The sequence below is a fragment of the Rhea pennata genome, chromosome 1 (assembly GCF_028389875.1).
Source record: "Rhea pennata isolate bPtePen1 chromosome 1, bPtePen1.pri, whole genome shotgun sequence".
Classification (NCBI taxonomy): domain Eukaryota; kingdom Metazoa; phylum Chordata; class Aves; order Rheiformes; family Rheidae; genus Rhea; species Rhea pennata.
The window spans coordinates 121,448,506-121,464,658 of NC_084663.1; the positions used below are offsets into that span (position 1 = coordinate 121,448,506).

Below are 16,153 nucleotides of genomic sequence, written 5' to 3' on the forward strand. Positions count from 1 at the left end.
ATAAATCATAGCCTCAAAATTGACAGATATCATGAGAGAATGAGTAGTACAATCTCTATTGAAGTAGTGTTCAGGATGTCTGAAGCTGAGACTGAATGAGTAATTGTAAAAGATGTATTCGAATGAATTCACGTATTTTTAGGATTCTTTTTAATGCGTGTTAGCATTTGGATTCACTTACATGTGTGTCTGAGGGCTCAGGCATTCTCATGTGTGGCCAGGTGGGTCAGTCAAAGCCAGTCAGATCTTGCAACAGTGCATGAAGCCTAGCTGTGGAGTTCATATTTTGGAGGATTCATGAAAAAGTTCAGTAGTTCTTGTAATTATTGCAGCAGCTGATGTGCTCATATTTGAAAGCATTGATCTTTATGGCTATGCTGGTGGGCAGAAAGGGTATACTATTTGATCATATTGTTCAGCTGGGTAAGTTAGTGCAATTATAGTGAAGATGCAGGCTAATATATTTTGAAGCTACACTGAGCGGGCATGGTGTGGACAAGCAGGAAATCAAGCTAAAGCATGGATCTCTCTTTCTAAAGCACCAGGAATGAGAGTTGCACACTTTGTTCTTTTGCATTTACTGCATTGTCCTGCTTCTGGTTGTGACTGGCCCGTAACTTTCTTGAGCGGGAGAGAAGTCTTGGTGTATTTTTACTCATGGAGACCTGTAAGCCAGCTGGCCTGTACTGAAAGGAGCCTCACTAAGAAGTATGCTCTTTCACCCATTTGAGTGGCACGATTCCTCCCCATCATGTGCTCTGACACAGGACTGTCTTTTTAAAGCAAATACCTTGAGGTGTGCAGCGAGACAAAATGACTTCTGACATGCTAGCTCCTGTGTGAGATGGCTTTCTCCACTAAGTTTCATTATCTCAGTTATACTTAAAAGGATTGTAAATGAGCCCTTTCTGCATCTATAGGCAAAGCTTAAAAAATCTGGGCCTGAGTATTACTAAGGACACTCAGAGCTCAGGTGTTTCTCACTAGTCGGGTAGAGTTACCAGAGCATGCCAAAGCATGTGAGAGGAACAGTTCAGTGCTGCATGGTGTGTTTCAAAACAAAATACGACTGGGGAGGGGGAGGATTATGCCTGCAGCTAAAAATAGAAAAATCACAGCACTGATGAAAGTGGAGATGGTTCAGATTCTTGAGAAATTCAAGAGAAGTGAAACTGTAGCTCAGAAAGTGTTTGGGTTTGTTTTTGCTAATTTCAAGCTGGGTTTCAGTCCTACATAGGACAACACCAACAAGGACAATAATTATGCTCTCTCGTACTCTGCCTTTTCAAGGGGGAGGCTTCTAGCTGAGGGCTAATGGTGTTTATGCAATAGTATGACTTCATGGCTAAAATTGTGATTTTCCTTTCCAGAAAACTGATAACTAATTCTGCCTTTGCTGTTGACTAGTATGTTACGCTGAGCAAGTCTTTAAGTCTTTCTGTGACTCAGATGTCCATTAATAAAAAGGGAGTTACTATTTGCATAAAAGACTCTCAACATTTTTGCTGTACTTATTCCTGTAAAGTTTAAGATTGGAGTTCTTCATGTTTTTCCAAAGTTATTTTTCATAAATAGAAAGAAGGATCAGATTTTCATTTTGGTGAATTGTGTGCTCCCAAAGTCATACCCTGAGGAGACCCTCCAGAGCAAAAATGGTGCAGGGGGCAGGGCTAAACTGAAATCAAAGTCTGTAGGAGGCAGGAGGAGATGAGGGGCCCTATGAGTGGGAATGGAGTATGGCTGGCCCCGTGTGAACTGAAACTGTGGCTGGAGAGGAACAGTTATGGAGCAATTCAGAGCATCTTATTTTGACTTATTCTCTGAAGTTTTTTTCACAAGCCTATCCTATCCTTTAGATAACAGGGCCTAGGGTAATTTAGGTGACAGGGTTATTCAAGCCGCTGACATAGGACCTGGAGCCTTCCTGTGATACTTTCCCATCCCACATTCCTCCTGCTAAGAGACTTCGCATCAGTTTCCTGGCTTGTTTGCAGTGTACTCAGGAAAATTATGGCTTGTATGGGCTGTTCTGGGGGGAGCTCTGTTTCAGGAATGCAAGAAGCTTTCCGTTCTTTCCTAAATGACAGATTTGTTTATTCATACACATCTCATTGAGGCTTGAACTTGACTTGTTGGACTTACTATTTCAGAGGAGTCTCTTACTCTATTAAAAGATGCTTCTAGCAGAGCTGGCAAGTGATTCTCAAGCTGAAGTTTATAAAGGAGAAGGGGAAATTGCTTCTGAGCCATCTGGTGAAAAGTATACCCCTTACCCAAAATGTGAAATATATGGCAACTTCAGAGATACAGCAGCTATTTTCATGGCTGTCTTGTCTGTATTTATTTCCTAATTGTGCTTACATTGGGGGCAAAAGCTGTGTGAACCTGTTAAAACGACCATAAGGAGTACCCCAGGCCTCAGTACTGGGTCCCATCCTGTTCGACTTCTTCATCAATGATCTGGATGAGGGGACAGAGTGCCTCCGCAGCAAGTTTGCGGATGATACCAAGCTGGGAGGAGTGGCTGATACACCTGAGGGCTGTGCTGCCATTCAGAGAGACCTGCTCAGCCTGGAGAGTTGGACAGAGAGGAACCTCCTGAGGTTCAACAAGGGCAAGTGCAGGGTGCACTTGCCCTTGGGGGAGAAATAACGCTAGGCACCAGTACAAGGTGGGGGCTGACCTTCTGGAGAGCAGCTGTGCAGAGAAGGACCTGGGAGTGCTGGTGGATGACAAGTTGACCGTGAGCCAGCAGTGTGCCCTTGTGGCCAGGAAGGCCAATGGTCTCCTGGGGTGCATTGGGAAGAGTGTTGCCAGCAGGTGGAGGGAGGTGATCCTGCCCCTCTCCTCAGCCCTGGGGAGGCCTCATCTCGAGTCCTGTGTCCAGTTCTGGGCTCCCCAGTAAAAGGGAGACATGGAGCTACTGGAGAGAGTCCAGCGTAGGGCTATGAAGATGATCTGAGGGCTGGAGCACCTGCCCTATGAGGAACGGCTGCAAGAGCTGGGCCTCTTCAGCCTGGGGAAGAGAAGAGTGAGGGGGGATCTTATCAATGTGTGTAAGCTCCTGAAGGGAGGGTGTCAAGGCGACGAGGACAAACTCTTTTCAGTTGTCCCCTGTGACAGGACAAGAGGCAATGGGCAGAAATTGAAGCACAGGAAGTTCTGCCTGACCGTGAAGGGGAATTTCTTCCCTGTGAGAGTGACGGAGCACTGGCACAGGCTGCCCAGAGAGGTTGTGGAGTCTCCTTCTCTGGAGATCTTCAAAACCTGCCTGGATACAACCCTGTCTAACGTGCTCTAGGTGACCCTGCTTGAGCAGGGAGGTTGGACTAGATGATCTCCAGAGGTCCCTTCCAACCTTATTGATTCTGTGATTGAGTAAATTCTGCTGGTCCAGGTGTACTTTTCTTTTTGGAACATCCTGAATTTCTTCAGTCTTGGAGAATCTGAAAATCGGAATTCTAGAAAGGGAAACTTACAGGAATCAACATATATTTGGTAGCATAGGACTGCTTTGATTCACTCAAATGTTTCTTTTAATAAGCTAAACAGATTTTATATAGGAGAATATGTTTGTTTCAAATCAGTGGTTACATTTATTTGTGCTTTAAAAGTCTTAATTCCTTTGCACCTTAGTAAGTTAGGCCAAGCAAACCAATCCACTTGTTCGTGTTGTCACTGTAATTACAAATAGCTCTTTGAGAAAAAGACTGTCTCAAATGCATTTATACAATACCTATTAGAAGTGTAATCATTTCCTGGTTAGTACTGCTGGGCTGCATAGGAATAAGTCATTTATTTTATTGCTGTAAATTGTAAGGTAAATGTTTATTGTAGATAAACTTTATGAATTTATGTATGCATGTGAGCAAGATTACAGATGCTTGTTTAACGTTGTCAGGAACAAGTGAAAAATCACCAGTGAACCAGACCTCATAGTCCTTGTTTTTAATTTCTGTGACTTAGGGAAGTTGGCAGGGCTTCTGCTGCTCATGTAGCATAATGCCCGAGAAGTCTGGTCTTTTCTAAAGATAAAGAGAAGGCAGTAGTTTGGCTATTCCCTCTGAGAACCAGAGTTGCTGGTTTGGGGTTTTTGTTTTGTTTTGTTTTGTTTTTTCCTGACTAAGAACGGTAAACACCTGCAGTTCCTGGAAATCAAAGTCAGCACAACTGCAGTATCAGGCCTTGGCTCGTCTAATCAATTTTGGCCACCTTTTCAGAAAAAAATGACAGTCTACTTATCCTACACTTCAGTGAAGTGTTAAAGGTCTGGGCTTCCATATCACCCTTTAAAAGGTTATTTTTTTCATCATCTGAGTGGTGTAGCTTGGAATCAGCTGTTTTTATGTCAGTGGTTCCACTGATGCCAAAAAGCTCCTTTCCTCATAAAAGGGTGCAAGGCCGGATCCACAATCACTGAAGCAGAAAATTCATAGCAGCTGGGATTATTCTCCTTTTGGTCCAAAGACCCTGGAACAGACTGTGCCCTTCAGGAAACTGTGCCCTGTGGAAATCCAAAACATCTGAGAGTATGTGTGACAACTGAATTGGCCCTGAGAAGAATGAAAGCACCTAAGATCAATGGTGAATCTATCAATTTGAAGGGCAGACTCTGAAGAAGAGATATTAGGTGAAAATAGGTCATTACTCTGCAGAAACTACTGCTTTTTATTATAGAGTTCTGCATTCTCTTATAAATACAGCCTAGAAATCCCATTGAAAGAAGCCCATTGGTTTCACTGTATAATAACTGTTCACATACTGCACAGCTCTTTTGACGTCTGTATCAAATCCAAGGGTTACTATTGAAGAACTAATTTTCACCTAATTTTCACGGGAAGGGAGTCCTACTGAGACCAGTCATGTAGGAAGGACAAATAGAATTTGGGTCAAAATGGTAAATGCTAGGCTCTTAAGCCCCACTTAGTCTAAGGCCTACTTTTCCTATGTTGTATGGAAAAAGGCTTCAGTGTATGATGGTGAGACAAAGTCAGTGGCTAGTTCAGATTCTCCATGAAAATCAGTGATACAGTAAGGAGACTCTTCTTTTGTGCTAGCAGATGTAAAGGTAGGCATTGTTGTGTTTCCTTTAGGTAAAGGAAATACTGACAGCCCTGGGTTTGCTCGCATGTGCCAACACGAGGACTGGGAGTCTTTCTGGAGGCCAGAGAAAGCGTCTTGCCATTGCTTTGGAGCTGGTGAACAATCCTCCTGTCATGTTTTTTGATGAACCAACCAGGTACCTTAAGGCCAAAATATAAAGATAGACCAGTATTGCTGTATATGGTTGAACAATGCATAGAAAGGTTATTCACCTTTAAATTCTTGGAAGAGACTCATTTTTTTAATTGCTTCTAAGGTACTCAGTTAGTGCCCCGGGGTCACTGCTGTAACCTCCAAACCATAGAACTATAAATAATTGAGAGAGACATAAACTGAAAGGGGAAGGAAGAGAGAGGGGAAGTTGTGTTCAGATTATAGCACGTGAATTTTCTTTTTCCAGCAAAGATAGCTCGTGAATATAAGCTTTTCTAAGAATGACTTTTAGTAAAGAATGTAACCCCTGTAGGATTTAATTCTGTGCTCAGTCCAGAGGAGGCTGGGAGAGCTATGACTATGTATCTGTTCATTGAAGTAGGGAGCAGCTTTAATCTATAGTCTTAAAATGTAGAAGCCCCTTAAGACAGCTTTGAGAATACTCGTATTTTTCATTCTCAGGCATGCTTCCAACTTAATTAAAAGGGTGACGGAGAAATACAACCATAAGGTTGACACATGGTAAAATTAAGCTGCTACAGAGACAATTTATAAAGAGACTAGTGAGAGACTAATGTATCAGATACATGTGCTAGTTTCCAGTAGCGCCTGTGGAACTGTTGATCTAACAAACTTCTTCTTTCCTTTTATTCAGTGGCTTGGATAGTGCATCATGTTTTCAGGTTGTCTCTTTGATGAAAGCTTTAGCCCAGGGGGGCAGGTCCATCATCTGCACGATTCACCAGCCCAGTGCTAAACTGTTTGAGTTGTTTGATCAGGTATTATTCTCAGACTCTTTCTCTTTATGTATGAGTTAGGTAGGTTATACTTTGAAGACTGCCCTCTCTGGGTAGACATTAATAACTCTAATCTGTGGTTCCAAATCAGATACGTAAATTAGAGAAAAATATACTTTTTCATGTATTTGTTTTCTTCTTCTATGCCTATTTACATTATATAAATGTAAAGCTGATCTGTTTGCAAAGGCACGATTACTACACTTGGAATTTTCATGTTCTCACCCACCACCATTCCTGGGGATATGGCTCTCAATAAAGTAAATAAGAAGTAATTTAAGTGCAAGGGGACTTTAGTGTAAATTTCTGACATGTGCACATTCTCATCCTAGCTACACAGGTATAAATTTGGAAACGTCTATTCACGCAAAATAATAATAATTGAAATGAAGTCAGTTGGAGATCTTTTCTCCAACCTAACAACAAGATGTGTACTGTGCATGTTTAGGTTAGATTTAAGTTTACTTTAATCTTGTTAGGAGATTTAAATTAGAGCTGTGAGAGCTTAGAGAAAACCAGCTATACCATAGGTGAACATGCTTGCAGATTGCCAGTCTGTCAGGGAGGTTTATTTAAAGTCAATAGTGAGGCTAAAAGCAAGAATAATCAAGCTATTTCCTGTTACTCTACTCTATATTTATAAATACGTATAAATTATGTTTATTTGTACTCCATCTCTCCTTCCATTCCTGCATTCACTAGCCTCATTTCCCAGCCAAAAATATCCATAATGTATGGAAATTAGATGGCTCCTCAGTTTTACAGTTTCTTGCCTACTGCCAGTTTGTGTCTAAGGCTGGAATTAATCTTTTCCTGTGCTAGGGTGCTGTTAAAGCTGGAGGGAATGTTTGCAGAACTCAAATCTTGAGCATTTCTAATATTCTGCACATTTTCCATTAACTATAATTCCATGCAAAGGCAATTCCAAGAGATGACAAATCCTTCCAAGTTGTTTTGCCCACAGGGCAAAAGAGATCATTGGGTTTGTGGCTTGCTGCTATACAGACAGTAAGTTCAAATATTTTGATAGTATTTCATTTGTTTTCTTTTTCTTCTTGCTCTTGTTTTTCAGCTCTATGTTTTAAGTCAAGGTCAATGCATTTACCGTGGGAAAGTATTAAACCTTGTCCCTTACTTGAGAGATTTAGGTTTAAATTGTCCAACCTACCACAATCCAGCAGATTTTGGTAAGGAAAATTTGAATAATTTGGGTTTTTTTGTGTTTGATTATCATCTTCAGGAAAACGGGAACATCCATACATGTGCGTGTATGTGTATGTTCCAAAATTGAAAACAAAATTAATCCAATCTTTTCTCAGTAATACGAATGCCACCTAGTGGTAGAATTTAGTGAATATTTCTCTTTGACAGATGTCCAGGTACAGGAAATGAAAGACAGAACATATTTCTGTGTTTCAAATTAACTAATCTTAAAGTCTTTAAAAAGTGACTCTAATATTCCTGTTTTTTTTATGAGAAATACCGCTGTGGTATCGTACTGCTAAGAGCATGGGTTTTTTCTTCCATTGTTGTTTCTTAATTCCAAAGGAACAGTGAGGACCGCAGAAAGAGATCTTTGTCATTGTTGATTACCAAGGAAATCAAATATTCGCTGCTTTTTCTCTAAAAGGATTCATTTATCTAGGAGGATGAACAAAATTCTCTAAATTTTTTATGGAAAAATACATATAAATTACGTATGTGTGTGTGTGTGCGCACGCATGCTTGTGCATGTATATTTATATGTGCTCAATATATAATATAATATATAAATATATATGTGCTTATATATTTATATATTTATATATCTATATTTAGAAGCTGTTTTAAGCAAAATCCTCTTTCTATCAACACTACAGGATCAAGGGAACCTAACAATAAGGGCTGCAACTAATCAGTGGTATAAACCAGTGACTCACCTTCTGTTTTGTGTAGTTATGGAAGTAGCTTCTGGTGAATACGGAGACCAGAGCAGCCGGCTGGTCAGGGCAGTGCGGGAGAGGATATGTGACACAGACTACAAGAGAGATGTTGGTGAGAACGAGCCGAACCCGTTCCTCTGGCACCGGCCTTCTGAAGAGGTATTTGGCATCCAGCAAATAGTAGATATGGCTTGAGGCTGGGAGAGGGAGGAAGAAAATTTAAATCCTCAATGGGAAGGTTTTTGGGTACATTCGGCTGCTGAGAGTGGATTTTGTGAATGAAAACTGAGATTCTGTGAAGAAAGGAGTTTATTCTTTTATGTGTTTCCTCTAGGATTCGTCCTCCACAGAAGGCTGCCACAGCTTCTCCGCCAGCTGCCTAACCCAGTTCTGCATCCTCTTCAAAAGGACTTTTCTCACCATCATGAGGGATTCAGTAAGATTGTCTTTATAATACTTCAGTAGATAAAAGATCTATTCAGTTGTTTGGGAGATAGTGTAATGCCTAAAAGTTCCTGTCCACAGCCCACGTATGAAGATTGTTTGCTGTTAATTGCCTCTGCTTTAATTGTGAACGTTTTTGTTTAGTGGAACTCTGAAGTGTCTGGGGGGAAAAAAAGCAAAGTCTAAAACCCCTCTGTGCTGCCATGTCTTACATATAGTTATTTATCCTGATACAAGCTGAGTGTGAAGTTGCACTGATACACCACAAATTTCCTGGTTCCTAAAAGTTCAGGTTGGCACAGAGTTAATTTCAGTGTGATGCGAAATTAATATTTAAAAATCTGTTTTTCCTGGTGAAACAGAAAGTCAATAGAAAAAGAATTTTGATTCTCCCAAAAGGAAATATTTCTGTTTACATGCATTTAAAGTCAAGATTCAACTATCATAATGAAACTCTTTCATTCCCAAGAAAAAAAAGTTCTTCACCTTTTTTTTTTTTTAAAAAAGCAACCTTCCTCCCCCACAAATCTCAAGCCCTACACATGTCTTGTAAATTCATTAAATGTTTTGATTCCTCAGTTTGCATTAACAAAATGCAGAGGAACATTTTTCTTTTTACTCAGGAAAGCTTTTCTTATCTCTTAGTAGCTCAGTTGCTTGTGGATTTAACAGAGGGGAGTACTTGTACTGTCTCAGTGATGAGCCTTCTCTGAAACTCGTGAGTTAAGGAGATGAGCTTCCTCAGCTTGACAGTACATGCTTACTTGTCTAAGAGACTTACTAGTGTACAGTATAAATAATACTGGTTGGCTAAGTGCTGTCCCTAGTGGCAAGTTTGCAATTTAATAAATTTTCCCTCTCATGTAAAGTACATTTCAAAAAGTAAAGCATTTCAAAATGAAGGAAAAAAAGCAGCAGAAAAAAATCCTTCTCAAAAGACAATATATACATCAATATATACATTAATTTGATACATTGCCCATAGAAAAGGGAAAAGCCAGGCACACTACATTGGGTGTTATAGCAAAAACAAATAGATGTTTTCCCCACTGCTCTGACTGGGAAGATACGGCAGAACCACCTTGCTATTCTAATGGATAGGAAGCATCTGCCTATTTCCAGATTATATGCCCATTTGTTGTTTTGCCAGAGCACTTCTTTGTCTTAAATTGTTCTTCTCCTTTGCTGCAGTTTTATACTGTTTCATATTACAGAGCAGTTGTCATTTCAAAGGTTAATTAAGTTGCTGAAATTTGCCACCTTCTATTCTGGAATAGCTTGCAGGTCTAGTCTACTACCAAATAGTCAAAAATAAACTAACATGCTCATGTAATCCAAAGCATGCATACGGTTTCACGTTCTTCACATTGCTCAGTTAGGAGTTTAGATCTCTCTGCTATCCGTGGAGAACATCTCAGAGGTGTTCAAACACTCATGCAATGAGCTCTTATTTTCCACCAAGGTGAAACAGTAACTCATTTTCTGACACATAGATGGAAGAGCAGGGTAATTTTTAAGTAAAGATTTTTTTCTTGCTTAACTCTGAAGACTTGCAGTTATTACATGTTTTATTCTTTCTTCTGTTCTTCCATACCTCTTGTAGGAATACTGAATTGCAGAGAAGGCACAAAAGGCTAATTTACACCAAATTAAGTTAGTTTGGTCTGTAAAAGGCTGAAATAACTTTTCTGCCTCACTTAATAGCCTTTTCTGCTCTGGAAAATCTATCTTTTAGTCAGAGAGAAAGTCTGCTTTTCCTAATGAATGAGAGCCAATGACTCCATGACATTGTCAGACAGTGAGATTCCTGGTTGCAGCATTTGCAGCTGCTGCCTTTGTCTGAAAGAAGAAATTCTCTGTACTATAGACCTTGTGCCTGCTCACACTGGGAAGCTCATTAGTGTACATTTTTCTTAGCTGAAGCCCTTTGCTAGTAGACCATCTCTATGTACGTTCTTTGGGATATACTTACTGTTTTTCTGCAAGCTGATTTCACTCCTATTTGCTGTGGGTGTTAAGCCCAGTCATCCTGATCAGAAACATTACTCTTTCCTTGCTTGTAGGTCCTGACGCACTTGCGTATCACCTCACACATCGGAATCGGACTGCTCATTGGCTTGCTCTACTTAGGAATTGGCAATGAAGCTAAGAAGGTCCTCAGCAACTCTGGCTTCCTCTTTTTTTCCATGTTGTTTCTTATGTTTGCTGCACTCATGCCAACCGTGCTTACATGTGAGTACTGGTCTTACTGGTAAATTAATGGGCAAGGAGATTGCAACAATGTGGGAGAAGAGAGGGTTATAATGTGCTTGTCTCATGTAAGGTAACATATGTTTTTTTTTTTTTTTTTTTTTTTTACTTTTAAGACAAGTATGACATAAATCTTTGACTTACTAAGATGCTGTATAGGTGTAAACAGATTTATTCAGTGCTACCTCCCAGTTAAGCCAGTGTTTCTCAGTGCTGATAGTTCACTATTACAGTCCTGGGCCAGAATTTCCTCTTCTGCTAATGTATAAGTGCTACTGAATGTGTCATGTGCTTGTCGTGGGTTGTGGAGGAACTGTGGTAATTTCCCTAGTACTTTTAATTTATGTCTGCTTGGGGTAATCATAATCATGTGTTGTTAGAAACAAATCCTGCAATATGGACTGTTCCATACTTCCTCTAGGAGGGCTGTTATATTGGATTCCCTGCCTTATGACACCATTTTTATCTCAAAAGGCCTCAAGTAAGGTTGAGATGATCTGAGTAACCTGGTAAATATTGTAAACAGTGAGCAACTCTCAGGGCTTACATGTCAGTACATGTCATTCAAACTGGTTTGTCAAAGGCCTGAGAGCTCCAGTCCCACTGTGGGACTGCAGCAGCTCAGGATTGGAAATGGATTACTATGTTACTTTGTGCAAGAATGTTACATGTTGACAACCTAACTTGTTTTACTAATTTCTCTGTAGTTCCTCTTGAGATGGGAGTGTTTCTCAGAGAGCATCTGAACTACTGGTACAGTCTGAAAGCCTACTATCTTGCTAAAACCATGGCTGATGTTCCTTTTCAGGTATATGTTCTACTCTTCAATAAAACAAGAACAATTTAAATTCTTGCCAGGCAGATCAGCACTAGTATTTTCTCCATCTGAACAGAAACTATTCGCATGTGTGTGCTGAAGCTTCAGGTCCAAATCAAAACATCTTTAGAATTAAATGGCAGGGCTTCACAAAAGCCTAGGCTTGACACACCCCCCCCCTTTTTTTTAATAAACAAGTGAGCATCTTTGGTTTTGTACAAATGGGCCATTGCAAAAGGTGGTGAGTAAGTGGGATGTATTTATGACAGTCTGTGGCAGATGTATTCATTCTCCTCAGCTGTCATGTAACATGCAAAGACTGAAAACCTTTGATAAACTAGCATATAATGCTTCCCCTGTGTTTTTACCTCACTCTGAGTAACAATGAATGTTTGGCTTTAATGAACTACCTGCATGTGTATCTCCTTGCAGATCATGTTTCCTGTAGCTTACTGCAGCATTGTGTACTGGATGACCTCGCAGCCATCTGATGCACTCCGCTTTGTCCTCTTTGCGGCCTTGGGAACCATGACGTCCCTAGTGGCTCAGTCTCTGGGTCTTCTGATAGGTGCAGCCTCTACATCCCTGCAGGTACTGATGGGTGTTTTGGGGTCTTATGGGAATCCTGCTATACCGTAGTACTGTTTACTTGTTGTGACTGCTGCTGTGTGTCCAAGGCATTTGTTGGGACATGACAGGCAAAAGATTCTCTTGATCTGAAATAGTTACTTGGTGCTTCCCACTAGCATCAACTTAAACAGCATGTACACCCAATGAATGTGAGGCAATACCTTTCTTTCCCCATTTGAATGGTGCTGTGCAGGCCCCTGCTCGAGTAGGCTGTCACTTGCTATTCATCTCAGGCTGAGCAGGTCCTAGAATATGCAGGACTGATGCATTTCTGTGCACCTACCGAGTGGAAGAGGTAGGTCATGAAGATCTGTAGCTGTGCTCAGTACAGGATTCTTCCATACACATACAAGGAGAAAATTGTAGGAGGCAAGGCAAAGGAAGGTTTGTCTGGAAACCAAACCCTGTGCAGAGGGAGGGAGAGAGGCAGCTCGTGATGTGACTGGCACATTGGAAGCTGGCTGTGTAACTCCATCCTGCTTCCTAGCAATAGTGGTGGAGAAGTGAGAAATCCAGAGTGGAGCTGTTTTGTACTGCAAATGATAGTGATAACAGATGATATTGGCATTATTATGTACCGATACTATCAAAGTTTCTGCAGTAATAGTCTTGGGTCCTGCTCTCTGCTATCCTGTGGAGACCAGCACAGCCCCGTTCTGTGACCACTATGTTTCCACTCTCCCCAGAAATACCTATATAGCCCTCTGCTCTGGAGGGGATGTAGAGGAGAGAGTATGGAGTCTGGCCAAGACCTGTCTTCCTTACCAGAGCCCTCCATCTGGTGATGCTCCTTATCCTCTTCAGAAATTTTTAGCACCAAATGAAGCTGCTATACATATAGAGTTAATGGGGAGGGAAATCTGAGGTGGGAGTGGGTGAAGGCCATAATATTTAGAAAGAAGAGTCTCTTAAGCAGGAAAGTGAGGAATCCCAGTGCCCATCTCGTTCTGCAACCTTCATTGTGAGTTCAAGTGCCTTAAAGGACAAATCGCAGCACTGTAGAGAGATCAGCTAGGAGCAGAGTTTTAGCAACAGGAGAAAAAAAAAACTCCTTTCTTCTATTCACAACCTCTAACCACTTCCCTCCCCAAGAAAATTCAGCAAGTTCAGGATATTTGTGACTGATAATTTGGAGGAGTGGCATAATCAGAAGGATTTGAATGCGCTGTTCCCTGCTGCCTGAAAGCAGATTTCCACAGCTTCTCTAGGTCTGGCACAGAGCAGAGGATTTGCCATAAAGAAAGCCTGCTCATTTAAAGATTGATTCCTCACTGGAGGTCGAGACATTAGACAGAAGAGAAAGTTAATTTCTAGTTACTTCTCTGGCGCTCTGACAGGAGACTGTTCTTTACCTTCCCAGGTGGCCACTTTTGTGGGCCCAGTTACTGCCATCCCGGTGCTTCTGTTCTCTGGGTTTTTTGTCAGCTTTGATACCATTCCAACGTACCTCCAGTGGATGTCCTACATTTCCTATGTCAGGTACTGCTAGGGAGGCCACTAACCTCCAATCTTCAAAATGTTATTCGTTTGCTTTTGCTTGCTTGCTTGTTTGGTTATTTTGGGTGCCAAAGAGACTGTGTTCACAGCACCTTCCTTACAGTATAAACATACAGAAAATGTAAAAGAATACCATGCTATCTCACTGCATTTTGTGCTGTATATGACATGGAATTAATAAGAACATTCAGCATAAATCACACGCCACTATTCCATGTTATTCCCATTAAATTCAATGAGATTTTACAGCACATGGATTTTGGAATAGTGGTTTGGGGAAACAGTAGGGACAGTGTGCCCAAATGAGAAACTGATGAGTCTGCCAGCACCTCATTTGGGAGGAAGAATGTTATTTAAATCACCACTCTATCTCCAATGGGTTTGTTGGAGAAATACCTTTAAATTTGCAATTGTACTGCCACAAGAGGGGTGGGATTTGTGTCACCTCTAAACTGGTGGTTTAAGCCCCACCTACAGTCAGTGGAAAGAGACAGACACCTTGTATCCTAGATGTCCAGAGTCAGTCACTCTATCTGAGACAGTTATCTTAAGATGGTACAATTGCCATCAAGAAACCTCTGGAGGCTAGCTCGGAGAACTAGTTTAGACTAGCCACCTAAATGCCTGGACTGTAATTAGGTGAGATGAATTCTCCTGAAGGTGGCCAATGGGTTTTCTCTGGACTAAAATGATCAGGAAGTGGACATTGCAGAGAGAGCTACATGGGTCCTTGAAAACATCCGTCACCGTTCCCTCTTTTCCTGCATCCGCTTCTGAACTGCACTACTATTAACAAAACCCAAGCTAAAATCTCCTGTCATTTGACACGTGTGACCTCACGCAGAGACCTGTCAAAGATTAAGAGGCTGCACCCACTGGATTAGTGACTAGAATTCAAGATCAGGCTGCAAGGGAATTGTCTAGCCCATATGGAGTCTCCTGAAACTAAGGAGAGCTAGCGTATGCATGGGGACTGTGCTCATGTATCTGCTTGCAAAGTCAAAACCTATGTGCAGCCTGTCCTGGGGGAGACATGGGAACTGTTCATTATTAGCTAGTAAAAGTATATCACAGAAGGTAAGAGAAGAGATGTTCTAGTTTGATCCCAGTTTTAATATATTTCTGACTTCATGTCATAATTGTGTCCCTACTGCTTAGTTTTAAAAATAGAATTAATGATGTCACTTTAGACTGAAGAAGAATTTCTGAATACAAGATGAAATTAGTCTGCTTTATGTTTTAACATTTTCCTTTTGAGAAATTACACTATATGCTAACTGAAAGCTGTTAAAGGCAAAACGTCTGCTCATGCAAAATGCCAGTGAAGTGACATTTGATTTGCTTGATTGTAACAGGGGACAGAATTTGCCCTGAGACACATGTCCGAGCAGTGTTGAACCCTTCAGCATTTCCAGCCAAGCTCTCGTAGAGTGTTTTGCTGCTGCAATACTTTTAAAGAGGTCATCAGCATTTTACTTTGTAATCCATCCTTCTCCTTTCCAGATATGGGTTTGAAGGTGTTATTCTCTCCATCTATGGACTGGATCGAGAAGATCTGCATTGTGACAAAGATGATACTTGCCATTTTCAAAAATCAGAGGCGATTCTGAGAGAACTGGATGTTGAAAATGCCAAACTTTACCTGGACTTCATTGTACTCGGAATTTTCTTCTTCTCCCTGCGCCTAATTGCCTATTTTGTTCTCAGATACAAAATCCGAGCAGAGAGATAAAGGAAAAAACAACTATAACAACATAGTAGGAAAAATTTTAGACATGCAGTAGAGGGCACTTGACATTGTCTCACTGTGGCAGGCCGGTCTCCAGTGCCCAGCTAGATGCTGTTATGACCTAGCCCATAGAGAACCACATTGGGATAGCGGACATGTAGTATTAAGCCAATCAGTCCAGTTGGGTTGGGTCATGTTTTCATTACACTTTCTAGCTCTAACTAGGAAGAAGAAATAGAAGGGAATTTTACAACACAGAATTTCAGTAGGAGGCAGTGTAACTGTAACAAAATACCTGGTTACAGGAACTTATGAAAACCAGTTCTGTGATAAGGTAATACTAGTCCTGGTAGCCAGAATAGAATGATGTCATCATTAGGTGATGAGGTAATGAGATGCAAAATGGGGAATGCAAAGAAAATAGGTTTCTCTCATCTTTTTAAATTCAGAGTTTCATCTTTGCTGTTTTCTATGTATTGGTTTGCAGTTCTTTTCCACAGAATTACTCCTTCTGGCCAAAAATCTGTAAATGTATTAATTAATAAGAAAAAGATATCTTTTTAATATGGATACTTTTTTAAGACAAAAAAAATCTAAAGTGATTCAGGTCACTATTTTTTTTCTGTCTAAATTTAAAATTTTGGTGCTTTACTTGTTGAGCTGGTCTCATATCTGACAATTGTAATGGTAGGAGAAAAAGGCAAATTCTGAGTCTGCACTAAACCTGTGGTCCATATTTGGAAACTACAACAGATAGAACATGCAGTCAGGCATGTTCAACCTGTTGCTGAATGATTGAAAAAAGTTTTTT

The 16,153-nt window shown here is 40.7% G+C and overlaps 1 protein-coding gene across 2 annotated transcripts in view; it reads left to right on the top strand.

The window, feature by feature from the left end:
* The window catches only part of ABCG1 (ATP binding cassette subfamily G member 1), a 54,726-nt gene extending 39,381 nt beyond the window's left edge, over positions 1–15,345 (top strand). For both annotated transcript variants that reach the window (XM_062573760.1, XM_062573761.1), the window contains 10 exons: positions 5,094–5,239; positions 5,912–6,035; positions 7,126–7,240; positions 7,989–8,134; positions 8,310–8,411; positions 10,483–10,651; positions 11,377–11,477; positions 11,919–12,077; positions 13,477–13,595; positions 15,117–15,345. In XM_062573760.1, the coding sequence (XP_062429744.1) occupies positions 5,094–5,239; positions 5,912–6,035; positions 7,126–7,240; positions 7,989–8,134; positions 8,310–8,411; positions 10,483–10,651; positions 11,377–11,477; positions 11,919–12,077; positions 13,477–13,595; positions 15,117–15,345 (1,410 nt within the window). The remainder of the gene's footprint in view (positions 1–5,093; positions 5,240–5,911; positions 6,036–7,125; positions 7,241–7,988; positions 8,135–8,309; positions 8,412–10,482; positions 10,652–11,376; positions 11,478–11,918; positions 12,078–13,476; positions 13,596–15,116) is intronic.
* The last annotated feature ends 808 nt before the right edge of the window (positions 15,346–16,153 follow it).